At 49.2% G+C, this 26936-nt stretch overlaps 2 protein-coding genes and 1 long non-coding RNA gene across 7 annotated transcripts in view; all 3 read left to right on the plus strand.

The window, feature by feature from the left end:
* Window positions 1-3264: 3264 nt before the first annotated feature.
* On the plus strand, window positions 3265-9762 carry Atg101 (autophagy related 101). 5 transcript variants are annotated; one of them, XM_020186931.2, is made up of 4 exons: window positions 3265-3422; window positions 3667-3815; window positions 7807-8133; window positions 9065-9762. In XM_020186931.2, the coding sequence occupies exons 1-4, from the start codon at window positions 3284-3286 to the stop codon at window positions 9467-9469; spliced, it is 1020 nt and encodes a 339-aa protein (XP_020042520.1). In that variant the 5' UTR covers window positions 3265-3283; the 3' UTR covers window positions 9470-9762. The 5 variants fall into 5 exon arrangements, with proteins under 5 accessions (XP_020042520.1, XP_020042523.1, XP_020042521.1 ...); XM_020186932.2 differs by having other exon boundaries at window positions 3392-3422; window positions 3667-3774; XM_020186934.2 differs by lacking the exon at window positions 3667-3815 and having other exon boundaries at window positions 3302-3422.
* Window positions 9763-11126: 1364 nt separating this feature from the next.
* Window positions 11127-15145, plus strand: Smim41 (small integral membrane protein 41). The gene is made up of 2 exons (XM_074083430.1): window positions 11127-12073; window positions 12337-15145. Exon 1 carries the CDS (start codon window positions 11696-11698, stop codon window positions 11972-11974), a length of 279 nt encoding a protein of 92 aa, XP_073939531.1. The 5' UTR covers window positions 11127-11695; the 3' UTR covers window positions 11975-12073; window positions 12337-15145.
* Window positions 15146-15778: 633 nt separating this feature from the next.
* Window positions 15779-26936, plus strand: part of LOC141425756 (uncharacterized) — a 42454-nt gene continuing 31296 nt past the window's right edge. Inside the window, exon 1 of the long non-coding RNA XR_012450842.1 lies at window positions 15779-16022. This is a non-coding gene — a long non-coding RNA (uncharacterized lncRNA). The remainder of the gene's footprint in view (window positions 16023-26936) is intronic.

Raw genomic sequence — 26936 nt, forward strand, 5'->3', positions numbered from 1 at the left:
TCCTCTGGTTATTTTAGAGATGGAGTCTTGTGCTCTATTTGCTCGGGAGAGTCTGGAACTGAAGTCCTCCTGATCTCAGCCTCCCAAGTAGCTAGGATTACAGGCGTGAGCCACTGGCATCCGGCTGTTATTTCTTTCATACTACTTGTTGGGGGTTCTTTGCCCAAATGTATCTCCTGGCTCATCTCCTCTCTGTAAAATATGGAGCTCTCAGAGAACTAGAATTGTGACTCATTCCACATGACATGGTATGACATGGGGCTGACACCTGGACCATTACGTATGTGTGGGACAAATGAATGCATGAATGAATAACTGCGTCTTGATCATCAGGGGTAAGGGTACAGGATGGGAGAATTCATCTCACACAGTCCCATTTTTTTTGGCTAAGTCCCTCTCCATGACTAGACTACTCAGATGGGGTGGGCCTATGGGTCCAAGTTGCAGTGGGAACCACCCGGAAGAGTTCAGGGAGGTATGAGGAGGCAAGGATTTGCTGGTACGTGAGATTGGAGAAGTGAAAGGACCATCAGACAGCATGGGGAGTAGGGACAAGAGTGGTAAAAGACTGGGGGAGTGAGAAAAGAGAAGCTATGTGGCCTTGGTGTCTTAGTCAGGGTTTCCAGGGATCCAGTACTGAAGGGACACATGGACATGCACTCACGTGCACACACTTGCATACACACACTTGTGCACACACATGCACGAGGAAGGAGATAGAGAGGGATATTTGTTATGAGGACTTGGTTCACATCATTATGGAGACCCAGAAGGCCCAAGCTCTGAAGTCAGCAATTGGAGAGACTGCAGAGCTTAAAGAATCGTTTTAGTCTGAGTGCTGGAAGTCTTGAGATTCAGAAAGAGCAGGAAAAGACTGATGTCCCAGCCTTAAAACAGGCAGGTTTTAAAGAATTAGAAAATTGGAGAAGATGCTCCCTTTACTCATGGGAAGAATCAGGCTTTTTGTTCTAGCAAGCCTTCACCTGATTGGATGAGGCCCACTGACACCAGGGAGGACCATCAGCTTTACTCAGCCTACCAATTTCAAATGTTAATCTCAGGGGCTGGCGGAGTGGCTCAAGTGGTAGAGTGCAGGGGCCAAGTGTGAGGCCCTGAGTTCAAACCCCAGTGTCACCAAAAAACCTGCCCCCCTCCAAAAACAACCAAACACAAATCAAATATTACTTCCATTAGAAATATACACATTTACTCCAAATACTGTTTGACCAAATGTCTGAGTTCTCCATGTCCCAGTCTATTTGAAGTTGACATGTAAATTAGCCATCACTTCCGTTTCGTCATCTGTACACTGGGGTTGGGGGCATAGAATTGAATCCACCTTGAAAGGTATGGGGCAGGTAGCATAGTAGTGCCTATGAAGTGCTGGCAGGGTGACTACAAAGTCTAAATGATGTTGTCAAGCTAGTGGCAGCAAAAGGCTTGAGATTGGAGTGTTTGTGGGGGGAAGATGGAGGTCAATCACTCCCTGCTCACATTGGCAGGCTCTGGGGGTCAGGTCCTCCTTCCTCCCTCCCACCAAGGCTGGTTTTATTTTATTTTCCTTTTTCTTTTATTATTCATATGTGCATACAAGGCTTGGTTCATTACCAAGGCTGGTTTTAACTTCTCTGGATTCCCTCACCTCTTCAGCTTCTCAGTGGCCATTCCCTCAGTATTTTCTCCCGAAGGCCTCCTGGTTTGGTGCAGGCTCCAAAACAGATGCTGATCTGTACGGCACGCAGCTTTGTTTTTCCCTAAGCCTTGGGGGGTTCTCCCAGTCTGTTACCTACATCTTGCACAAGGGCAGATCCATGGGGAGGAAGGAAAGGGGATAGGGAGCAGATGAGGGGGACAAGGCCAGTCAGAGGAAAGGGTTTGAAAGAGTAGGTGGGAGGGGCAGCTTAAAGGGTGCAGTAGGTGATAGTAGTGTGCTGGGGCCAGCTAGTTCTGGCACTCAGGAGCCTTTTGTATGACCAATGATCAAGCTGTAATCCTTCATTCATTCTACTGAATTCAGTGATACTCTGAAGCTTGAAATTGGCATGGTAGAAAATTGGAAAAGACACTACAAATCGAGGCAGTCCTCTAGCAGAGAGTAGGTGTTACAGGTTTATCAGCACACTGCTGGTGGGTGGAGTGTATTGGAGAATGCTAGGGCATGGGGAAGGTCCTACTGGAGAAGCCAGACAGGATATTTCTGTAGTGGTAAAGCGCACTGGATCTGAATCTCAGGCTCTGCCACATATCAAGTGACCTTGAGCAAGTTACTTAACCCCTCCCAGCATCAATTTCCTACCCTCCTTGTAGGATTGATGGATGTAAGGTATTTATTAGTGTTTTGGAAAATGAAGTGTGTTAGGAAATAACTCAGGAGTGCCCCCTGTTGGGATGTGGGGACACGCCAGGCTCGGCAGGCATTAACAGCTGACAAATCCCTGAGGGCCCTGGGCTTACAAAGTAACATGGAGAACCAAACATGCTCCAAGAAGTTACACAGCACTAAAAATGCACTTACATTCTCATAACACTTTATAGGTCACAACGGTGTTTCACACGAGTTATCTCTTGCAACAACGAGATAGAAACGTTTGTTTATAAAGTACATTAGAAACGTTAAATGATGTCAGAGAAGCAACAGACAAATTATTAGCCTTACAAGAACTGTTTGTCACCGGATCGGTCATGGTAGAGCCTCTGGTAGCGCTACTGCAGTAAGATAACCATCAGAAAGATTAAGGCCCTTCTTCCAGTATCTTCGTGTGGGTCGACTGCCAAGGAACCAGCTTACTATGCACACTGGACTAGCTTAAGTTTTGCCGTCCATTCAGCGTCACGCAGTACACCGGTGTACGTTCATCTGCAAATGCTATGCGCCTGATCTGTGAGGATCGGTGCTTCCTCCAGGGCTCTCAGTCCGGAGTTGGGGGACCACGTCTTCGTGCCTGGGTTAGGTTAGCGGTGAACCTTCCGCCACGCGAGGCAGCGCAGAGTCCACCCCGCCCCTCCTTCTCTCGCGTCTCTATGGCGGAAGTGAGTTGTTCTAGCCGAAACAACAACATTCTCGCTGGTGGGAGGGAATGGGCTAGTCCAAAAGAGGGGGATACTTCTTACCATCAAGTCTTACAACACGACGGAAAATCAAGAAAAAAAATCATCACTCAGATTACGGAGAAGTTCGTAAATATGTATCTGCGTGCTCTCGTGTGAGCTTCCGGACGCGGGAGGCAGGTGCAGTGCTGTCGGGGCTCGCCGGAGCCGGGTCGTCCCCCGCCCGCGGCCGCAGATGGTGCCGTCCCGGAGCACCACCCTCCCGGGGGCTGCGTGTGGCTTCCGGTCGCGGAGCGGTTCTTGCTGTGGTGGTCTTGGTGCCCGCCGGGAGGCTGCCAAGTGGCTTTTTGGGTCCGGGACGGGAGTTCGAGGAGGTAAGGGACCGTTTTAACCGACTGTTCCTCTTCTGTGCGAGCGTAGGCGCTCCTCGGGGTGGCGGACACGAGGGCTCGCCTAGAACTCCCGAGTCTCACGTCCGAGGAGCCGGCTCCTGGCTCGCTTGGACAGTGGAGGTTCCCGGGCAGCGGCGGCAGAGAACGCGAGCCTGGTGGACGCGCTTCTTGCGCCCCGCCAGAGTTCTCGATGCGGAGTCGAGTAGCCTTTTGTCTTTGCTTTTAGTCTGGCTCTCCCTGCTCAGTGTCCGTGCGGAGGTTGGAGCGTGGCTGCGGAGTTCGTCCCTGAGGAGGTCGTACCTGAAGAGGTCGTGTCTGGGCGGGAGGAGGAAGGGTGAGCAGAGCCCGAGTGACCCCGCCCTTCAGCCTTTACACGTAAGGTGGGAAAGGGGCAGTCCTGGCTCCAGCCATGTTCCAGTCCGCCTCCAAGAAGGTGCCTGTCAGTCTCTGCACCTTAGGGGGGACCAGAGGGACGAGCTTCCTTGCTCACCGTCGCAGCGAGGGACACCCAAATACGGCTGTTGTGGGAAGGAGGCTGGGCTGATCAGTACTGACTTCCTAGAGGGGTGGCTCCAAGAATAGCCCTGAAGTTGAGGGAGGAGCCTGAACTTGGGGCTAAAGTGAGATATATGGCCTGTTTGAAAGTTTGTGGTGGAACTCAGGAGGGGCAATTGGAAGAAAGGGGACTGGGCCAGAGTTGAGTCTAGGTGGGAAACTGCAGGACGGAAGAGTTAAATTAGAGGACAGAAATGGGCAAGAACTTATCTCAGCCTCCATCAAGAGAAACGAACCCAGTAACCCCAGAAGGACTTGGAATTCCTCGGTTAGGATGCCTTGAGTAGTTACTTGGTATTGGGTAGTAGGAAGTGGGTTTACAGAGATGAATAGGATGGGGCCCCTGCCTTCAAGGAACTGTCTGCCTAGTGGAAGAGGCAGAAAGAAGACTGCTTTTACAGGTAGGTCCAACTTATGGCCAGTTTAGAGGCAGGGCCAGCCGGATCTCTGAGCAGTTCACAGACTGCTGCATTGTTTCCAGTGTTGAGCACTGCTGTGTAAGGAGGGGGGAGACAAATGGAAATATACTTAGAGGAGAGCCGCCAGGACCCCAGGAGATAAGATGGGATACCGAGTACACTTATTTAAGGGGACTGAGTACCTTGAACTTGTAGAAGGGGTGAGTAGGTGACTCAATGACTGTCATCTCAAGGTATCTGAAAAGCTCATTTGTGGAAAAAGGGGTGAGACTTATTTTATGTAGCTACAGATATCCCAGTGGTTTGAAGTACAAGATGTAGAAGGAAGAACAATGAAACTGTCTAATGCTAGAACAGTCTGCTGTGAGAGGTAGTGAATTCCCTGTCAGGGGACATTTGCAAGCTCAACACACAGCTACAATAAACTTGAGTGTTTATTCTCTTTCTGGGCTCATATTTGGTTACTTACTAAGTTCTGGTTCTCAAATCTAAGGTCCCAGAGTGTGTTCGTCAGCTTTTTGTCTGACAAAATATCTGACACAAAGGGCTTAAAAGGAGGGAAGATTTCTGTCTTAGCATAGCCTTGCATCATCTCTAGGCAGTAACAATATAATGAATTACACTGGCTAATGTTTAGTGAATGTTTACTACTTGCCAGGTACTTCCTGTTTTTTTTTTTTTTAATTATCATTGCTGTACTGGGGGTATGTTGTGACATTTACAGAAGTGCTTACAATATATCTTAGTTAAATTCACCCTCTCCCATCATTCTCCTTTATCCCCTCTCTCCTCATTTCTTAGAATAGTTCCAACAGGAACAGGTCTCATGTTTCCATTTTCATGCATGAGTACATATTTCCATCATATTCACCCTCCCACACCCTTTCCTTATATCGTGCCCCTTCCCACTGGTACCAACCCCCAGACAGGACCTGAATTACGTTCCTGTCCTGTTTTTGAAGGGAAAAAAAGACATTTTTGTTTAAGATACCTGTATAGAGAGTTTGATTATGACATTTCCATCCATGCATATATGTATTGTATCCTGAATTGGTTCATCCCCTCCATTTTTTCCCCTTTCTACCTTAGTCTTTTTTATTTATTTAGTTTTTTGTGGTACCGGGGCTTGAACTCAGGTCCTACACCTCGAACCACTCCACCAGCCCTATTTTTGTGAAGGGTTTTTCAAGATAAGGGTCTCGTGAACTATTTGCCTGGGCTGAGTTGCTAGGATTACAGGCGTGAGCCATCGGCACCTGGCCTTAGTTCTCTTCTTATGGTGACTTCAACAGTTTTAAAAATTCTATATTTATTTTTGTATGGAAAGTACATCACTTTCTTTCTTCCTTTCACCCTCCCTCTCTGCCAGTGCCCTCCCCTTAGCATGACCTGTTTTTCATTCTTGTCCTTCATTGTTCAGGTGTTCGTTCGCTGGTCAGTGGGATTTTTGCCTGTACATGCATTGTGCTTGTCAGTGTACTTCTGTTTTAAGTGGTTTACACCTGTAACTCATTCAGCCCTTTAGACACTTCTTTGAAGGCAGCTATTATTACTATCTTTTTTTGTTTTTCAGTGCAGGCCTGTACATGTTAGGCAAGTTCTTTACCATTGAATTATATCCCCAGCCCTACCATCTCCTTATCAATGGGGAAACCGAGGCACATAGGTGTTAAGCAGTTCATATAGGAGCAGTGGCAGACCTGGGGTTCCAATCCAGGCGGCCTGGCTTTTGAGTCTTAACAAGCATGTTATGCTATACATTCATTCTTGCTACAATCTCATCTTACAGGTAGAAAACCAAAGTTTAGAGAGGTTGAATGATTTGCTTAGGGTCCCAGAGTGTGTTGGTCAACTTAGACTTAAAAGGAAGGGAGATTTATTTTGCCTCACGGTTTCAGTCCATGGTTGACTGGCTCTTTACTTTTGGGCCTGTGGTATATAGAATATTATGGCTGGGAACATGTGGTGGAACAAAGCTATTCATTTCACCTTACGGCAGTCAGGAAGCAAGAAGAAGAGGAAGGTTGGGGTCTCACTAGTCTCTTTAACGGCATGCTCTTAATAAACTCCTTCCTTCCCTAGGCCCACCTCTTAAAAATTCCAACAGTTCCCATAGCACTACAGATTGGCAACCAGGCATACAACACATGGTCTTTGAGAACCATTTAACCAGGGCTGAGGGCATGGTTCAAATGGTAGAGTGCCTACCTAGCAAGTGTGAGGCCCTGAGTTCAAGTCCCCTATACTGCCAAAATCTCCAAAAGATGCAAACCATAGTGCAGAGCAAGAACTAGGGGAGCCAGATGCAGTAGTCCCAGCTACTAGGAGGCTGAGACAGGAGGATGGCTTGAATCCAGGAGTTCAGGGCCAGTCTGTGCAATAGAGTGAGAACCCAATCTCTTAAAAAGTAGAAGATCTGGGATTCAAACCCAGGACTGCTGAACTTGAAACCTCCCCAGTGCACTTCACCATCCCACACCTGATTGTTCAGTTTCTGTAACCGTCACTATTATAGTGGCCTCTGCTTGGTCTCGCTGTCCAACCTTTCTGGGTTAAATCCACCTATTTTTACACTGGAGTCTTGGATGGCCCTAGAAATGAATTAGATTTGGTGTGTATGTGCACGTGCATGTGTCATTCAGCGTTTAAAGCCCAGTCTTCATAGCTTTTACTGGCTTTTAAAGCAATTTGTGGCCCTAAAGGAGTTAAGAGCCATTTTTTTTTTTTTTTTTGGTGGCACTGAGGTTTGAACTCAGGGCCTCAGACTTGCTAGGCAGGGGCTCTACCACTTGAACCACTCTGCCAGCCCTTTTTTTGTGTTGGGCATTTTCAAGATAGGGTCTCATAAACCATTTGTTTGCGGCTGGCTTTGAACTGTGATGCTCCTGATTTCTGCCTCCTGACTGGCCAGGATTACAGGTGTGAGCCACCAGCCCTCAGCCCACACGTTTGATCATGACACAGAGATGCGTTGACTCTTCACTGCCCTGTGGGTAAAGTCCCAACACCTTAACCTGGTCATTCAGGGTCCTAGGAAATTAGATTCCAGTCTGTTCTTCCTCCCATCTTGTGATCTTGCCACCATGGGAACATTTACCTCCCTGTCTTTCCTGTGTCCCTTCAGTTCCCAGTGGTATGTCTGTGTTTACCTTTGCGAGGCCAGTGCTTGACAGTGTCTTAAATGGAATGCGATCTTTGTTTCGGTGTTTGGACGGGTGATTTGAAATTCTGCCCCTTTCTGGTTTGGAGGCCTGTGGTTCTTTGATAGAATGTGCTGCCAAAACGCAGAGAAGGCCAGCAGGGGCAGGAGCCGAGCTGGCTGAGCAAGAAGTAACTAGAGGCCATGCAGAGATCAGAAGGGATTAGCATTTTGACCTGGGCTCCTTTTGCAGGCCTGCCCCTGGGTGGGGCGAATCTCTCTGTCTTCATCCTCGTTCCTGGCTCTGGTGTTGGTTACTGGATGCAGAATGAATTGTCGCTCGGAGGTGTTGGAGGTGTCTGTGGAGGGGCGACAGGTGGAGGAAGCCATGCTGGCTGTGTTACACACGGTGCTACTGCACCGCAGCACAGGCAAGTTCCACTACAAGAAGGAAGGTACCTATTCCATCGGCACCGTGGGCACCCAAGATGTAGACTGTGACTTCATTGACTTCACCTATGTGCGTGTTTCCTCTGAAGAGCTGGACCGGGCTCTGCGCAAGGTTGTTGGGGAATTCAAGGTAGGTGTGTGATACAACAATGGCAGGTGGACCTGGGATGCTTCTCTACCCTCACTGGCTGTTGGATCAGTTTTCTCTTCCTGGGAGTGTAAGTCACATTCTTTTAGGCTCTAAGGAACAAGTGTGTTGAGATCTCTGAGGAGAGGGCTTATGTGTCTGGGTGTGGTAGGGATGGGGATTTATGCATAAATCCCCAGGGAAGAAGGTTGAGTAGGAAACAGTGCTGGTAGTCTGGTCCCTTTGGGAGCGGTGCAGTGGGTGTCATTGCTCTTTCTCTGACACCTCTATGGCTGGGGATATGGCTCAAGTGGTAGAGCACCTGCCTAGCAAATGGGAGGTCCTGAGTTCAACCTCCAGTACTGAAGAAGAAGAAAAAAAAAGTGATAGGCAACACAGAGTAAAGTGGTTAAGATCATGGACTTTGGAGCCAGGCCCTACCATCCACAGAGCCTATGACCTTGGGTAGGTGGCTCCACCAGATGTAAAATTGGAATGATAATCGTACTCACCTCATAAGGTGTATTACAAGGATTAATTGGGACAGATGTGTCCAGTGTTTGGAACAGAGGAGCCTGACATACAGTAAGTTTTACAGAACTGTTAACCTTTGTTACCCTCAGTCAGGGTCATGTGACCTTGGTTTTGTCCATGGAGGAGAGACTATTCCTGATGGGTAGCTCAAGATTTTTTTTTTCTTGGTGACACTGAGGTTTAACTCAGGGCATCATGCCTGCTAGGCAGATGCTCTACCACTTGAGAACCATGCCTGCAGCCTGAGGAAAGAGCAGCCAGGTCTCACATAAATCCTTTACCCTCTCTGAGTCTCCTTCTCTGCTCTGCCTGAAGGGCTATGAGAGCTGGGAGAGGCCTCACAGGGGGAGAACCCTTCAAAGGCCTTGGCCTGCTCACCTTGTTATTCTTTCTTCCCCAGGATGCACTGCGAAACTCAGGTGGTGATGGGCTGGGCCAGATATCCTTGGAGTTCTATCAGAAGAAGAAGTCTCGCTGGCCTTTCTCAGATGAGTGCATTCCTTGGGAAGTGTGGACAGTCAAGGTTCACGTGGTAGCCCTGGCCACAGAGCAAGAGCGGCAGATCTGCCGGGAGAAAGTGGGTGAGAAGCTGTGTGAGAAAATCATCAACATTGTGGAGGTGATGAACCGGCATGAGTACCTGCCCAAGATGCCCACGCAGTCAGAGGTGGACAACGTGTTTGACACAGGCTTGCGGGACGTGCAGCCCTACCTGTACAAGATCTCCTTTCAGATCACTGATGCCCTGGGCACCTCGGTCACTACCACCATGCGCAGGCTTATCAAAGACACCCTTGCCCTCTAGGCCTTGCTGGAGCTTTGATCTTGGTTCCCAGACCGTGCCTTCTGGGAATTGCACTGCCAGGCCTTTGAGGCTGTGGAACCTGTTCTGGGTCCTTGGTGAGACTTGGTGAAGGGCAGCCCTGGCTTCCTTGTTTTGTGGTTGCCAACCACTGTCACCCCTGTAACCTTGACTGAGGATAAAGTCCAGCCCACAGTCTCTCCACACCATTGGGGTGTGTCCCCTTTCCTTCTCCCATGTACAGAAAAGCTACCATGAGGATGGTGAATAAAATTGAGATGTGGATTTGAGTTCAACCAGCTTTCCGTTGGCCTATGTCCTTCCCTACAGCATTAACACTTTGGCATTCTTGACACAGGAGTATGTCAAGGGCATTATTACAGCTGAGTGGAGTGGATGGATGGGACTAAAGTTAGATTAAAACTGACAGAATTTGCACTTTGTTGGACATTCACAAAAGCAGGTACTACCACCCATATGTTATCATGGTTAGTTCCATGGGTGAGGGTCTGTTGCTTTTGTATGTGACTGAGCAGTTTGTCTTCTTAAGGAAGCCATGACATCCCTGGCCTTTATTCTATATAGGAAAAATACCTTCCTTATCTTACTAGAACACATTTAAGTCCCTGTCTATACCAGAAAGTCATTTGATATGGGGTGTCTGAGGAGAGATTGGTCAGCTTAAAACTTACTTAAGGTGTCTGGTGATCACTTTTTCCAGGTTGAGCTTCCTTCATATTCTTAGGACATTGCTTTGGTAACTCCACTCATTTTTACACAAGCGCATTCAGCTTTGTGTAGTTGATTTTATTGATTTAGTCCATATTTTGCAATGCTTTTTTTTTTGCCACATCTGGGGCAGTGTTAACCTGACTAATTGAATTGTATATAGGAAGGAGAACTAAGGGGGAGGGGGTCTTGCTCATTGTCTTGGAGCATGTAGGTAGCCAGGATGGCTATGAAGTGTTTGCATGTTTTTCCCAGGCCACATCAGGTTGTTTCCAGACGGGTTTTGTGATGTCCTCTTCATGATCTCTGGACATCCTGGAGGAAGAGGATTCCTGAGGTGGTATGGAGTTGGGGAAGGCACTTGCTCAGCAAGTCTACCTGACTCGCTGCAGTCTGGGATTCTTTATTTTCTTTATTTTTTTGATGGTGCTGGGGTTTGAACTCAGGGCCTCATGGTTGCTAGACAGGCACTCTACCATTTGAGCCACTCCACCAGCTGCAGTCTGGAATTCTTGTTTTCCTCTGAGGCATTGGTGATATAGGTGCTTGCCTGTATCACCTGTGGGACCAGGTTTGAATTGACTTTGTGCCTATAAAGCAGGTGCTTGAGTCATGTCTCCAGTCTGAGACTTTATTTGTGAAAAGAGCACTCAAAGCTTGCTGCAGAATCTCCCTGGAGACTGGGAAGGAGGTCTTGCTTCCTTCCCTGCTTTTCAGACTTTCTGCTTTTCTGCATGCAGACTCCACTCCACTCCACTCTCTACCCTGGCTGGCCATAGAATGGATGCCCAGCTGGCAGTGGGCTACACTTGGTGGACAGTACAGTACTGTCGCCATCCCTTTTGACATCCTGATCCTCTAAGTTAGGGGTGGGGCACATGATGGGTCAGATCTGTGCTCTGCTGTTGATAAATAGGACTACTTGGCCAGGGGCAGGAGAAAAGGATGGGGGGTAGGCCCGAAATCTAGAGAGCAACAGCTCTATCCTCCATCTTTCTCTGTCCTGGAGTCTAGAGGAGGCACTTAGATTCTTAAGGCCTTCTTAAAGCCACTGGGGCCACCTAGCATTGTTGAACTTTGGTCCAGAGACAGATTTTTTTACTGTGTCCTGCTCAGAGTGTGCAGCACCTCAGTCAGCACATTGGATGGACTTTGAGAAACCCTGAGGGCTAGCTCTTGCCCTTTGCCAAAGGAGGAGAGCCTTGGGGACAAGGGCACCAAGGTTGGACTGGATGGATTTGTAAAGGTGGGTGTGGGCATTGGGGATGAAGAGAAGAAATACACCAGGCCTAGGAGCCTGGCCTTGGAGAGGGAACCACAGACCACACTGTAGGAGCCCTCTTGCCTAGGAGGGGCCTAAGCGCTATGTGCAAGCAGAGTGGCTAGTGTTGCTCCTGAGACCCGCCCCTTGAATCCCTCTGCCCACCCACCGCACGTCTCTCAAGCTCCCTGCACATCTGGTGGTACTTCGCACATCTGGGCAGTTGGTGGCACAGGAGCATGAACAGCTCACAGGTGGGCTCTGCGGCCCAGGCCGCCTGGCTGAGCTGCTGCAACCAGTCCGGGGCGCCTCTGGAGCTCCCCAAGGGAGGGGGAGCTGGCATAGTGCAGGCTGTGGTGCTGGGCGTGCTGTCCCTGCTTGTGCTCTGTGGAATCCTCTTCTTGGGTGGAGGCCTTCTCCTCCGTGCCCAAGGCCTAAGTGCGCTGCTGGCCCGAGAACGTCCTGCATCCCATGAGGCTGAGCCTGGTGGCTCCAGCGAAGGTGATGAAGATTCCTAAGTGCAAAGCAGTGGAAGCAGTGCCGGAGAGTCGCAGTCTCCCAGAGTGTACCCTGCGGCAGCTGCAGAGCAGAGGCCTTTCCGAAAGTGCCTCACACAGGTGAGAGGCCCAGGGTACATCCAGAGGGAGAAAGGGAGGAGGGCATGGCAAAACCTTTTACCCTTGTTAAGGGCACCTCTCTGGGTGCAGTTGGGCAACTTTCTTTACGGAATCAGTTCTTCAGCAAGGCTGCTTTCCCCACCTTCCTCTGCAACTCGGGGAGGGGTGGGACAGATGAGACTTCCTCCTGAGAATTGGCCTCTGAAGCAGCCAGCCTCTCCTCCCACTCTAAGCCTCCCCCTCCCCTTCTGTCCTTTTTGTAGGAACAGACAGTCATTGTTTAACATGGGACAGGACACAGCACACAGATCAAAGAGGAAGGAGTCTGAAGCCTTTCCCTAGTGCTGGCCTCTCCCCACCAGGTACTAAGGCCCAACACTGCCCTCTGTGCTGAAGACTGAGGAGAAACAACAGCCACAAGAACGCAGACAGCTGGTCCTTCCTGAAGCTTTTTTCCCTGGACGGGGATCTGAGTAACATTGCCCAGTGTGGCCTCTCCCTAAGGCATCTTGGATGTCTGAGTGAACTTGGGGGCTGCCTGCGCTGGGCCCCTGCTTAGGTTTGGAAACAAATGTAGCCCAGAGCAGGATGCCTTCTGTACTGTGGGTTGGTGTGAAGATGGCAAGATTCCCACAGCTGGGGGGCCTCAGGAGTGCCTTGCTCCAGGAAGTGGAGCTGAGGATTCCCAGCTGTGGGAGCTCTGTGTGGGTCTCCTGCCTCTGTCTCTCCAAGGACAGGAACCATCTGGAGGGAAGGGCCTGGGTGGCCCAGAGCACAAGGTAAAACCAGGCCAAGGCCACCTCAGGCGGAGCCCCAGGGGATAAGTGGGAGAGTGGGGGATGTCTGTACTGTCCCGCCCCTCTGTTCAGCTGTGTATGTAGGAGCTCCTGGGGGCTTCTGAGGGTGTTAGGTGTTTGTTGGGGGTGACTCTGACCTTGTTTGCCCCTTTCCTTCACATCCCCCTTCCCTTTGCTTGCTTGGGCAGGGGCAGGGTCCCAGTTTTCCTCTGAGAAGAGAGACTGCTGGGTGCTTGTGAGGAGGGGCTGGTAAGGGGCAGCTGAGGGGTGTGGGCAGGTGAGCTAAGCTGATTCGAGTCTTATCACGATGTGTGATCTCTGCCAAGCAGCTCAGGGTTTTGCACTAATCCCGGGCAGCTGTGCCACACTGGCCTTGGGAACTGCCGACCTCTTACCACAGGGGTGCCACTCCTAGCTCCTTGGACAGAGAGCTGTCCAGGGCAGTGGCGGGTGGTGTGTGGGACTGGTCCTGGCACCAGGGCAGTGGGTTGGGCTTAGGGGGTCCATTTCCCACTTCATTTTGCAGGACCCCGGGGGAGGAGAGAACTCTTAACTTTACTGTACCCAGTTTCTCCTGGCCTGCCCAGTACATCACCTTTCTTTCCTCTTCATGCTGTGCTCTCCTCTGTCTCCAGTGGGATAGAGGGTCTCCAAACCCCTGAAAGCCCCATCATTGTACAAATGGGGAAGCTCAGATAACAGCTCTGAAACTCACAGAAGCAAATGACATACATGCTCAAGTGAATGGCAGAGCTGGAACTGGACCCTAAGGCTCCTGATTCCAAGCTGGGAGCTCATCCTCCATTTTGGGTGCCCCTACTGCTCTGTCCCTCCTCTCTCCCCTGCTTTACTACCACTCTTTAAGATGCAGTGCAAAATCTGGTTTCTCCCCTAGAAGAAGTCTTCACAACACACATTTGATATGCAGCTTGAGTCAGGGCTTGAGCCCAAGTCCCTGTGTCTCTGCCCCTTCTGTCCCTGCTTCCCCTACAGCCCCTCAGATATTTCCTGTTGCTAGAACAATCTTCCAGATGCCAGGCAGCTGCTCCCCAGCTAGGCTTTTAGCTTTTCTGGCCTGAACCTAAGGAATGGGGAAGGGCACAGAGGTTAGCTGAAGTAAACATGGAGGAGAAAGATCCAGGTGGTCAGAGCTGAAGAGGGATCAGAGCTGAAGGGGTGACCTTTGGGTTCAAGTCCTTGGGGTGCTAGGGGTGTAAGGTTGTGATTCATTGGAGGGAAGGGCTGTGTCCCCAGCATCATCATGTCTGCTCACACCCGGGATAGGTCTGGGGGTGGATGGAGGGGATGGGCAAAGGCTTTCTTCAACTTTCTGCCTTTGATGTCCCTTCAGTTCTGTGTTTGGAGTGAGTGTGGGGCGTGCTGAGGACTTAGTGTTCCCAGGATAGATACTGAGACGTTTGCTGTGGAACTCTGGCCTGGTCAAGGCCGTCAGACTGCATGTGGTGGAAAAGGACTTAGAAAATGGGAAAGTGGTACTGCTGTTACCCATTCTCAGGCTCAGCTGGGAGTGAGGTGGGAGCTGGGTGCAGGTTTGAGTGCCCAGGAGAAGCTGGGCATCTGGGCTCCCATAAGCTCCATTAGCCTGCACTTGTGCATGGGATAGGGCTGGGGCCAATGATGGGCCAAGATCTTGCCTTAACTTTCCTCCAGCCTCAGGGTTCAGGCTGAGCTGGAACAGGATGCCAGGGTTCATCTCATCTCCTCCTCAGCCTCCAACAACACAGCTTCCATCCAGCCAAGATGAGGGTAGTCATCTCTTACAGATTTTTGAGCTTTGCATAGTCTGCCTTTCAGAGAGTTCTCTTTCTAGTTGACACATTGGGGACCCTGCCACTTTTGACCCATTCCTGCTGCAGGTGACAACTGGGAGACACCTGGACTGTGATGATTCCTTATCCTAAGATCCCGGCACCCACTCTCTTTGAGTTGCAACCTTCCACCTCTTAAAGGTTTCCTCCACAGGAAGTCTGTGCTCCCGGAATGAGTGAGCCTGCTTGGTGACTGCTGTGTGCCCTGCACATGGAGGTGGGCTCACCCTCAGTACTCAGTGCAGGAGACACTGATTGTGCCTTCTGCCCCTGTGCCCCAGGTCTCTGCGAACCTGAGTACAACCCCTGTTCAGCCTGGGGCCCAGCAGATCTGACAGGCTAGCGACCTGTCCCTGCAGAGGGCTGTGGGTCTGTGCCACCCATTTTGAGCAATCCAATGCTCCATCACTTCCTGTCTCTTGCTATTAAATACTCTGGTAATGTAAGTTTCGGGTGTTCAGTCTGTTTCTAGTCCTTAAGTCTTGGAATTTGTGATTTGTTCCCTCACTCCCCTCCAGTTTGATCTGTGGTGATTCCAACAGACACTGAAATAACCTTAACCATGGCCCCCTTCCTTGGTCCTCTCAGTCGTGGCCATTCCCCTACCCTCAGATAAGACTTTCTGAGGGTAGATATAGGGTGGGACAGAAAGTGACTCTCATGTCAGCACTCAGCTGCCCTCCTGTGGCCAGTGTGGGCAAGAACACCATTCAAGTGGTGACGAGGGTTTCATCAGAGTGCAGCCTGAGAGTGGTGCCAGGAGATGAGTGGATTTTGTGGGTGTGCACTGAGTTCCAGGTTGCAAGTCCTCCTGAACCTCAGTCTCTTCAGGAAATGGAACCAACAATGTCGTTTTTGAGAATCCAATAAGTAATGTGCTTGTCCATCGATAAAAGGCTTTTTGCACTGAAATTATGACATTGGTGTTGTTTTCCCTCAACTTGACTGTCACTAGAGGAGCGGAGAGAAGAAAAGAGAATAGATGAGAAGAGATGTGAGCTGCCTGCCCCATTCCTGGAGGTACTTGATTTCTTTGTCCCTTCTATGAGTGCTCTGTGAACTGGGCATGAGAAGACAAATGAGACAGCCTTACCCTTGAAGAGCTTACAGCCTGAGAGACAGTAGGACTTGAAAGACCAATGAAATGTGCCCAAGTGGAGAGAGCCAAGGGCAGAGAGTAGCTGGCTGGGGGTCAGCAAAGGCCAACTCAGAAGTGGTGGTAATGTGTGAGCCTCTGCCTGGCAGGAAGGAGCAGGAGCCCCCAGGTAGAGGGGGCTTCAGAAGCTGCTGTTTAGAGAGAAGAGGGCAGCAGAGACCCCAGAGGTATGTGTGTGGGGGAGCTGCAGTTTATTTGGGGGCAGCCAAGTAATGGTAGCTGTCCAGCCAGGAAGTGGCATGATAACCTCTGGATCTTAGGGGAGTGGGGAGAACATTTGAGGGTGGGACCAACTGGAAAAAAAAGAACAGTATGAAGGTGGTTGTCAAAAATTAGGAAAAGCTGATGCAGTGGTTCACGTCTGTAATCCCAGCTACTCTGCAGGCAGAGATTAGGAGGATCTTAGAGGCTAGCCCTGACAAAAAGTTAGCAAGACTCCCCAGATTAACCAACAAGCCGGGATGGTGGCTCAAGCATGTGATCTCTGCTATGTGGGAGGCTGTAGGTAGAAGGATTGCAGTCTAAAGCTGGCCCCAGGCAAAAACATGAGAACCTACCTAAAAAACAACTAAAGCAAAACCAAACAAAACCAAGCAAAAAAAACGCTGGGTACATGGCTCAAGTGCCTGCCTAGCAATGGTGAGGTCCTGAATTCAAACCCTTCTACTCCCCCAGACAAACAACAACAAAAAACCCAGGCAAGTGGTAGATGCTAGAGCTTGGGATCCAGGCTTTGGTGGCTAGTTGGATCTGCAGGATGCTGAAAAGGGAGGAGGGGAGGAGCATGTCCTGGTTTCTGGCCTGAACAACTAGGTGGGTGGTGATGTCCCATCACTGAGATGATGAGTTATCAGGACTTCAGACTGATTTTACAACAAACCCAAACTTATGCAGAAGGGAATTTATTGGCCTATATAAGTGAAAAGTCTAGGGGTAATTCTGGCCTGAGACTGGGCAGGGCCCAAACCACGAGAGCTGGCCTGTTTCTCCTTTTTCATTGGTTCTGTTTACCTGTGTCAGCTTCGGGCAGTATAGCTTAGCAGTCAAGAACCAGGATTCTTGAGCCACACTCCTGGCTTTGAATTCTGGCACCACATGTACTGTGGCCTGAGCACATAGTTAACTTTCTATGGATTAATTCCCCCATCTTTGGACTGGGGGAAATTGGACATAGTTCATGCCTTTTTTTTTTTTTTTGGTTAAGATGAAAGGACAAACTTGCAGGGTGCAAGTGTACAGTGCACATTGATGCTTTTAGTCTCAGACTCAATATGAGGCTATAAGTGTGGATGTTGGCTTTACAGCCACTAGGCTTCAAATTTACCAGGTCACACATGCCAACCCCCAGGATCTGCTGTTAATAAGCCTGTTTGTGCTAACCTAAAGCAGTGCTATGCCAAGAATGTGGAATGTTCTAGACCTTGTCACATGCTCTACTTGGATTGAGACTTGGGGGTGGGTACCTCAAACTATAGGACCTAAAACGGGGATGTCTATTCATCAAAACTAGGCCTTTTAGTCTCAGGGCAAATAAATGCTGGGTGTGTGGCCATAAAACAATCCATGGGTGCAGCAGATGAGGGGGCACAGGCACAAGGGTGGCTGAGAGATTCAGTTCTGAGGCACCTCAGGGATATCCAAGGTGAGCTTTCAGGTGGACAATTAGTATATAGGATAGGAGCTCAGCAGAGAGAGAGAATTCTGGGCCCTGATGCTATTAGAAATTGAAGGTGAGGGATGGATCAGATTGAGGTGAGAGGGAAGTGGGCCCACTCCCCCACTTTATTTACCACTTAAATAAAGGTGTGATGGGGGAGCAGTGCCAGACAGCTGTGGGGAAGCCAAGGATAGGCTCTCTTGGGAGTTGGAGAAGAGGGCATTTTGGAAACTGAGGGGCTGGATCACCTGTATGCCCAGAAGTTCTGGGGTGCTGGGAAGGGATCTGCAGCTGGGGACCTTGGAGGGAGGCAGTGGGAAAGGTTCCAGCCTACCGGTTACCCGGCCACTGCTTCTCAGCCTTGACCAAGGAAGCTTCTTCTCCCCACCCCCCCAGAAGAAAGTGGTGACCTGGTTTCCCTGGGGCAGAGAACCTGCTGTAGGGGAAGGAGTTTCATTTTTTTTGTTGTTTGTTGTTGTTTTAAAACAACATCTCCTCCTCTATGGCTGAGTGTAAGTGTACAGGATCACTAAGGCTTTGCCTACCACTGCTTTGCTCAGAACCCCTCCACTGCTGAGATTGCTGCTCCAGCTGCTGTGGCCTGTGCTCACCCCACACGGACATGTTCACTAAGGTCCCCCACTCACTGCCTCTACTTTCTGTCCCTCAGACCTTTCTGGTTTATACTCCACAGCCTGTCACCCCAGTCACTCCCTTGTCTGCATCCTAACTTCACTTCTTCCATAGAACTGTCCTGTAAAGCTCAGCTCCAGGTAACCGAAATGCTCTGTTCTTTGACCTTGGCACCTGGGTTGCTGGGTGCCCTGGACAATCATCTCACCTGTGGGGAGCAGATGGTACTAAGAATGGTCACCAGGCTCCCGTCCCTGGGCCTCTGTCTGATCACTGCTCCAGCTGGCCCTTTCCCCTCATGCTGCCTTCCTTCAAGCCTTCCCTGCTCTCAGACCTTAAGCCTCTTGAGTCTTGCTTGGGGTCCTCTCTGCCTGCTTCCAGAAAAAGAGAAGCCCACAGGGCTGCACTTCTGCACTTGCATGGTCAATACCCTCCTTGCCCCTGGCTTCTTTCATTGCCTCTTTGCTGGTTCCGGCATTAGACACGCTCAGGTTTCTTCTGTCTTAAAATAGTCATGTTACCCCCCCACCTCCTCCAGTTACTGTCCTATAGCCAAGTTTCTCAGAGGAGCTGCCCCTCTTGCCACTCTCTGGCCTCCAACTCTCCCTCAGTCCTCCCCAGCCTGGCCTCCGCCCTTTCATCTCAATCACCAAGACCAGGGCAGTTGCTCCAAAAGGCTACTTTTCCGTCCTTACCTCTGTGTGCTCCTGGCCACTTTTGCTGTTGCCGACCCCTCCCTCCTCATAGTACTCTCGGCTCCAGAACAACACTGGGACCTAACCCCTGAGCTACCCCTTACTGTGGAGCCCAAATTCTTCCCCCTCTTTCGGAAAGCAGGATGATGATGCGACAGCCTGGGAGAGTCATGATGAGACTATGCATGCTTTGGTGGTAGGGCACCTGGCCTCTGGCATGCCTGCCAGCGCTTCTACCAGCAACCCTGATTCCTTGTTAGGGCCCTGGGAAGTCTCTGTTTGCCTCCCACTTGTCTTTTCCACTTTGAGAGAGGCCAGGCCAGCATTTTCTCCTTCCTCCCAGCAGTTCCTGCTCAGGTCCCCATGACTATCCTTCTACCCAGCTCCCTTCCCTTCCAGGCCATGCTGGACTGACTCCTTTCTCCTTGTCCACAGCTCTGAATGCCCTTTCTGCAGAGCACCATGGGGCACTTATTCTGGGTAGCCACTGTCTGGCCATTAAAGAATAGCCCTCTGTTCTGGTGCCGGGGGAAATTCCATTGACCTGTAAACATAGACATATGGTAACTGCAGATAGTGACTGTGTTGCTATAGGTAAACATTAGTGAGCGTGGTCAGGGAAAGCCTCTCTGGGAGATGACATTTGAGTTGAGACCTGACTCCTGAGGAGCATCCAGCCAAGGAAGAGCTGGGGCATGGTGTTCCTGCCAGAAGGGACATAGGGTAGAAAGGTCCTTGGTAGGAATGAATTTGTCGCGTCTGAGAGATAGAAAGAGACTAGTGTAGCAGGGACTTATAGAGCAAGAGGGACAGTAATGCTTGCCAGAGGAGCTCACAGTGACAGTGATGCATGGCTTTGGTTCCAAGCACATCTTCTTCATGGGGAAACCATCTCTCTTGCATGTTTTCACTCCCAGTGAGAGTGGTATCACATCTTCCTTAGCAGCTGTCCCTGATTTCCCTCTGGGCCCCCTACCTCCCAAGTCAGTCCATTTCAAATAGAGTCCAGTCCACTTCTTAGGAGACTTTGTTCCCTTGGCCAGCCACCAGCCTCACCTCTCACCTGGTCCATGGGTGCCTCTGATCCCACCCATTCTTCAGATGTCACTGTGGTCTTTAAAAAGGGGATATCCTAGTGGGGCACTGGTGGTTCACACCTGTAATCCTAGCTGCTCAGGAGGCAGAGATCAGGAGGATCATGGTTCAAAATCAGCCTGGGCAAATAGACCCTATCTTGAAAAAAACCCATCACAAAGAAAGGGCTGGTGGAGTGGCTCAAGGTATAGGCTCTGGGTTCAAACCCCAGTACCACACACACACACACACAAAAGGGAATATCCTGTCAAGCCACTTCTCTGTTTAACCCACACCCCTGCTGCAGTAGCCTCCCATGCTCATAGGAGAGAGCTCCTGAGTCTTGTTGTGGCCTCCAAGCTGTGGCTCTTCTGGGTCCCTGCTCTTTCTCCTGCATCCTCACCACTGCCTCTTGTGTCCTCTACCATCTTCTGACCTTGGGCCTTTGGAAATGCTGTTCCGACCCCTGCTGCCTACTGGCTTGGTGGATCTTCCTCCTCCTTCAGGTGTAGGAGATCCCTTCCTCAGGGACCTGCTCTAAACAACTGAGGTCCCTATCAGGCATTGCCATAGCACCCTTGGATGGCCTTCGAGTCTCCATCCATGTGTTTAGTTATACATACGTGTGCATTCTCCCATATTATGTAAGCCCCAGGAGAACAGAGTCTATGACTGTGTTTGTTCGCTAGTGGCGCCTGGCACACAGTACGTACTCAACAAATATGTGTTGAATGAATGGTTGAGTTCTACAGTGAGCCATGGGAAGGGAAGATGGAGCAGCATCTTCCTGGCCTGCCAGCACCTTGCAGCTGGCTTACCCACCCTTGATCATCAACCCACACCCTTGAAGATGAGACTGCCTGATGACTCTCCAGAAGCCTCTGTCTTGAACCATTTGGAATTAGCCACACTTTAGCTCAGGATCCATCCTGCTCCTCCTATTTTCCTCCACCTGACTCATCTGTCCCTCAGACCTGTGGGTGAATGATACTGCTCTTGGGTACAGGTCTTTGTATTTTTCTTTGTCTACTGTTTGTTCTCACTTGTTGGATAACTGCTTCCAGCTCTTCTGGGAGACTTCTGTACACAAGATATCAGGCCCTGGGTCCAGTCACAAAGCTGGGCTGGGTGGCCAGTTCCAGGTGAGCCAAATTCAAGGGGTTGAGCAGAGTGCACTAGAGGGGAGGACTGTGTTTGTAGTGGAGGGATGTGCTATGGTTAGAATGCCCCCAACAAAACTCATGTGGAGTTTTTATTATGAGGTATTAAGAGAGCAGAAACTTAATCCAGTATTTGGAGGGACCTTAGGAGGCAATTAAAGCTAAATGAGGCCATAAGAGAAGGGCCCTAATCCGATAGAACTATGGCTCTGTGAGAAGAGACATGTGCTGGAATGTTCTGTCTGATCTGTGATGCCCTGGGACTCTGCAGACAGTTCCCATCAGCAAGATGGATCTTGCCAAATGTCCTACCTTGAACTTCTCAGCCTTCAGAATTGTGAGCTGAACCAATATTTATTGATTTATGTGGTGTTGGGGATCAAAACCAGGCCATTGTACATGCTAGATGAGCGCTCTACCATTGAACCACACTCCCAGCCTTCCTTCCTTCCTTCCTCCCTCCCTCCTTTCCTTCCTCCGTTCCTTCCTTCCTCTTTTCCTCCCTTCTTTCCTTCTTCCCTCCCTCCCTCCTTTTCTTCCTCCCTTCCTTTCCTCCTTCCTTTTCTTTCTTTCTCCTCCTTCCCTCTTCCCTTACTTCCTCCCTCCCTTTTTCTTTCTCTCTCTCCTCCCTCCCTCCTTCCTTCCTTCTTTTTTCTTTCTTACTCTCTCTTTCCTCCCTCCCTCCCTCTCTTCCTTCCTTCTGAAACTTTGAAATAGGGTCTCGATATGTAGTCCCAGCTGGCCTTGAACTTGGGATCCTCCTGCCTCAGCCTTTCAAGTGCTGCGTTTACAGGCTTGTACCACCATACTCAGCGAAACCTCTATGCTTTATAAATTTCTGAGTCTGTGGCATTCAGTTTATAGCAACAGAAAATGGACTAAGAGAGGCAATGTTGCTGGAGGAGTCACCTGTCCTCTATCAAATGTCCCCGGGAGTGGAGAGAGGTCGCGAGACTGGCAATTGAATTGCAGCCAGGCACCAAGTCTCCAGTGGACATGAAAGCATGCTGTGCTTCTTTCAGTCTTCTGCTATTTATAAAGCACCTCGCATGTGCCATGCTCTGCTCTGATGCAGCAGTGACCAACACAGCTAGGAATCCCTACCCTGTGCTGCTTACATCCATGTGAGGTAGGACCGATGACAATCTGCACACATAATTTAAGCAGCTGACAGCAGACGGTGTGTCAGTGGCCTAGAGCACCCTTAACAAATATAATGAACACCAGAAACGTTCCTAAAGAAGGCCAGAAGCCCAAAACCCAGTGTCAGCAAGGCCACACTCCCTTTAAAATTGGAGGGGAACTTTCCTCACCTCTTTTTACCTTCTGGTGGTTGTGGCAATATTTGGTGTTCCTTGGCTTGGAGCTGTCTCACTCCAGTCTCTGCCTTGTCATCACTGGGGTGTGTCTCTCCAATTTTTTTCCCTTCTTATGAAGATACTGGTCATTTGGGATTTAAGGGCCCACTTCATTACTATCCAGGATGACTTAATTTAATCGCATCTTAATTTAACTCATTGCATCTGCAATGACCCTATTTCTGAATCAGGTAACATTCTGAAGTACTAGGGGTTAGAACTTGAACATGTTTTTTAGGGGGAGGGACACAACTCATCCTGTTATGGGTAGGAATACGTAGGAATACGTGCTACAGAGAAAGCATTAAAGGGAGAGTGCATAGAGGAGAGGAAGGCTGGACCTTTAAGTGGGTCACCAGGGTAGGTATCACTGAGAAGGTGACATTTGAATCTGAATGAGAGTGAAAACTATAGAGTTGGAGAACAGTGCTCTAGGCAACAGGACAAGTGTGACTCCTTGAGGTGGTGGTGGTCTGCTAGGGCTAAGGAGCAGAGGGATGCCCAGGGAGGTGGTGGCGTGAGTGAGGGGACAATGGTGAGAACAGGGACCATAAGAGAGGGAAGCTTGATAGATGTGAAGACCCCTGGGGCTTCAGTCCTAGGCCAGGAGAATGGGTGAGAGGCTGCTGGCCAAGTGGCTCTTTTTTGGATGGCTAGAAAAGAAATTGGCCTCTTGTATGAACTTTTTTTTTTTTGTCAGTATTGAGGTTTGAATTCAGGGCCTGGCACTTGCTAGGCAGGTGCTCAGCTACTCAAGCCACATCCCCAGCCCTGGCCTCTTTTGTGTGTATTCCCAGGAATCCCCTGAAGATTTATTCTACCCAAAGTAGAGACTGAGTTTGGAATGAAGGTACCCTGGAAGAAAAGAAGGATGTCACAGCCAGTTTCATGGGCTCTCTGGTGGAATGTCTGTTGGTTGGGGGACTCTTGTCCAAGCATGCACAGATGACCAGTAAGTGGGGCAACTCTTTCTTGGACACTGTCCTCATCCTTACTGCTGCCTCCCCTGGCCCAATACACACTGAATTTCACCCCACACTAAAGTGTATTTTAGAGAAGGATCAAGTAAGGTTTCCAAAGCCAAGAGGGACAACTTAGCCAACTAGCTCCCTCCAGCCACATAAGCTTCCCTAATGTTTTGGCCTCACTGTCCCTCTGCTCAGTGTCTGTTCGCCTTAGACACCAGGGCTCATGCAAGTCTGCTCCCCCAGGCTTCAGGAGACCATCCATAGGTGGGTCCTCAGCTGGGGCCTTCACTGCTTTCACAAGGGGAGCTCCTGGGCTTCAACTCTGCCTCTGTCTTTCTCTACCAGGCCTTTCTCCTGAGCCGCCCAGACTCCACACCCTTCTGGAAAGCCACTCCTCATTTGAAGTTGACAGTTTATGTGAACTGTCACATTTTCATGACTTCAACCCATTGCTTACAAAATAACACAGCTCAGGGTACATGTGCCTCCTTCTTGGACTGACTTCCATGGTAAGAGCCTTTCTGTTATCCGGAAACTTCTCTGCGTGAGCCATCTGCTCAAATGCCAGCTTCATCAGGAAGGAACTTTTGCTGCTTTGTATCCTGCATGTAGAGGGCCATTAGGAAATATAGTTTTGAGGGAATGATAACGCCTTTTAAACTTCTCCTGTGATCACAGGGTGGAGAGGAGGGGGGGCTGTAAATGTGTTATAGCCCCTTAGATTTGTCAGGCAAAAATAGTGTCACCTCCCAGAATGTGCTAGAACCTAACAGAGGCACATTGGACTTGATCATAGGATATGCTGCTGGCGTGACCAGAAAACTTAGAGAAATGTCACAGCACAGTTTAAAGAGGACAGTTGGTAGACTTGCAGAAACTGTCATGCTCATCCAAGGATTTAGCAATTGCAAAGTTTTGTGAGGAAATCAAGTAACTCCAAAATGTTTCCAGTACTGTCAATTCTTTAGACGCCACTCTTCATGGATTTGCAAAAGCAGTGTAGCACATTTTCCCAAGTGTGTGAGTTGGGTGGAGATGGACACAGCTGTGTGATTGGTTGGAAATGTGACAGCCTGTTCTTGTACCTGGGAGGACGTCCCAGAGGTTATGGAAACACTGGGAGTGCAATTAGCCACTTCAAAGGCACAGGTGGTTCGTAAATGGAACAGTTGCGCCTGTTGGTTTCCAATTTTGAATGTATCTTTTTGTTTAAAACATCTTTATCACATACCAAATGTTACAGGAATTGTAGGGGAAGTGAACTAAAAGTAGAAACAATATTTCATCATTTGTCATTTAAGAGAAATGATGAATATTTCAAAACCATTTGGCAGGAAGCAAGGGATTATGTCTTACCTTCCCTCCCCCAGGGGCTAAGGCAGTGTTTCTTCAAGTAGGTTCCAGGCTCCTCTAGCCCAAGAGATGCGAGTGGGTGTCACACACGCACACGCTACTGCATTAAGCAAAGTTAAACAGGCCTCTTTATTGCAATGCTTTTAAGGTGCATTGGTATGCGATTATGATGAATCTAAAAGAGGTCAGGAGGCAGAGACAGGAGAATCCCTTGAACCCAGGAGTTTGACAGTAGCCTGGGCAACACAGTGAGACTCTAGAGAAAGAGAGAGAGAGAGAGAGAGAGACTCCTCCCTTTTTTTTTTCCTTCTTTTTCTGGTGCTGGGGATCCAATGGGGAGGGAATATCTGTGCACAGTAGGCAAGCACTCTACAACCCCATGTTCCTTTTTTTTTGGCAGTACTGGGGTTTGAACTCAGGGCCTCACACTTACTAAGCAGGTGCTCTACCACTTGAGCCACTCTACCAGCCCCGTATTTTTTTTTTTTAAAGGAGCATCTCATGGGACCTGCATTCTAACAAATAAGCTTGGGAAAACTTTGTACTAAAAACCTTCCCTTTGGAACAGAAGAAAAAATTTAGAAAAAAATTAGATACTGCCTAGAAAATACACTTCCCTTCTTTTGTTATAAAACTCCAAAGATTTATCTCCAAAGATTGTAATGCCATATTACTAAATTTAAATTTACTTTTTTCCTAAAGAGTACTTAAAAAAACAAAAACATATTTCTAAACTACAACTTGCATGAAACAAACTTCTATGTGGAGCAATGACCAAATAAGTTCAAGAATTTTATGCAGGATGCAAATGTGGCCTGGAATTTCATTTTTGCCACAACTATTTTACTCAAAGTTCCTTGTACTCCATGGTGCCAGCAGCTCGGTAGATCTTGGCTGGTGTTTGTCAGCGTGGCGGTCACGAAGGAAGCCCTTTCCTTGTGAAGATGGGCAGCCCAGCAACCTTGTTGCCTAAAATGACCTGATCCAGAGCCAAGGTTCAATGGCCTGGGCTGTTGGCCGGAGCACAGAGACTGGGGGCCAAGTTGAGGGAGCCGAGGCCTGACTTGCCTGCTCTGCAGGGAAGTTGGCTGCATTGCTTGAGAGACTGGTAATGTTTTACTAGGTTAATCTGGGTTTACTTTGATAGGTCTTATCACCTTATATCCTTTCTGAACTTTAATTTCTGAGTTGTGAGGCTGGCCTCTGTGGTTTTGACTGAGGCTGTCATGTTGGCTCTGTAGCAGGACAGACATAATGGAAATGAACAGATTCTTTATGAAGCTATTTTTGGAAAAATCTAACTTAAAAAAAAAAAAAAGAAAAGCTTTTCCCCTCTCCCTTTTCCTCTCCTCCCTGCTTCTCCTCTCTTTTTGAGACAAGGTCTCATATAGATGTAGCCCAGGCTGACATTGAACTCACAATTCTCCTGCCTCAGCCTTTCAAGTGCTGGGTTTACAGGTGTGTGCACCCCATTCCTATCACACAAAGCTTTTTTCTTGTTAAAGTTCACTGAAAGAGAGACCTCTCCTTGGCATGTCTGAGGAATCTGGGCCTTTGCCACCCCTTGGAATGTTGGCCAAGTGTGGCTCCCCCTCCAAACGCCACTGACATTGAATATACCCACTCTTCCTTTAACCACTCCTCCCTTTGGGCCCTGCACTCCCACTTCCTGGGGTGTTTGCTGACCTGCCTCCTCCAGTGGTCTGCCAATGTGGGTGATTTCTGGGGTTTAGGGCGTGGTCCCTTCTTCCAGAGCCAGGACTAAAGTGAAGCAAGGCAAGCACTTGCTTTGAACATAAAACACTTGGTAATCAAGAATATTTTTATGCAATATTTGAAACAATAAAAATGAATATAAAAACATACCCTGTGGTGAACGATTACCAAAACTGTAGATGAAGATGGACTTGGCCTTGCATTTGCATGACCCTATGTTGACCTCATGGTATCTTCTCTTTGGAGCATCTTGCATCCATTCCATGTTCTTAACACCTGTTTCAGTTTTCTTTTCTTTTTTTTTTGTTGGGACTGGGGTTTGAACTCAGGGCTTTGCACTTGCAAAGCAGGAAGGTGCTGTACTGCTTCAGCCATACTTCTAGTCCATTTTGCTCTGGTTATTTTGGAGATAGGGTCTCAAGAATTACTTGCCCAGGCTGGGCCTCAAATCTTGATCCTCCTGATCT

This window comes from Castor canadensis, chromosome 8 (assembly GCF_047511655.1).
Source record: "Castor canadensis chromosome 8, mCasCan1.hap1v2, whole genome shotgun sequence".
NCBI classification, from domain to species: domain Eukaryota; kingdom Metazoa; phylum Chordata; class Mammalia; order Rodentia; family Castoridae; genus Castor; species Castor canadensis.

What these genes read in the sequence shown, in the direction of transcription:
- Atg101 (XM_020186931.2), top strand. Translation starts at nt 3,284, where the DNA reads ATGGTGCCGTCCCGGAGCACCACCCTCCCGGGGGCTGCGTGTGGCTTC. An exon ending in CGGGACGGGAGTTCGAGGAG is followed by an intron (nt 3,423 to 3,666) that starts GTAAGGGACCGT and finishes CTTTGCTTTTAG; the next exon opens with TCTGGCTCTCCCTGCTCAGT. An exon ending in CCGCCCTTCAGCCTTTACAC is followed by an intron (nt 3,816 to 7,806) that starts GTAAGGTGGGAA and finishes CTCCTTTTGCAG; the next exon opens with GCCTGCCCCTGGGTGGGGCG.
- Smim41 (XM_074083430.1), top strand. Translation starts at nt 11,696, where the DNA reads ATGAACAGCTCACAGGTGGGCTCTGCGGCCCAGGCCGCCTGGCTGAGC.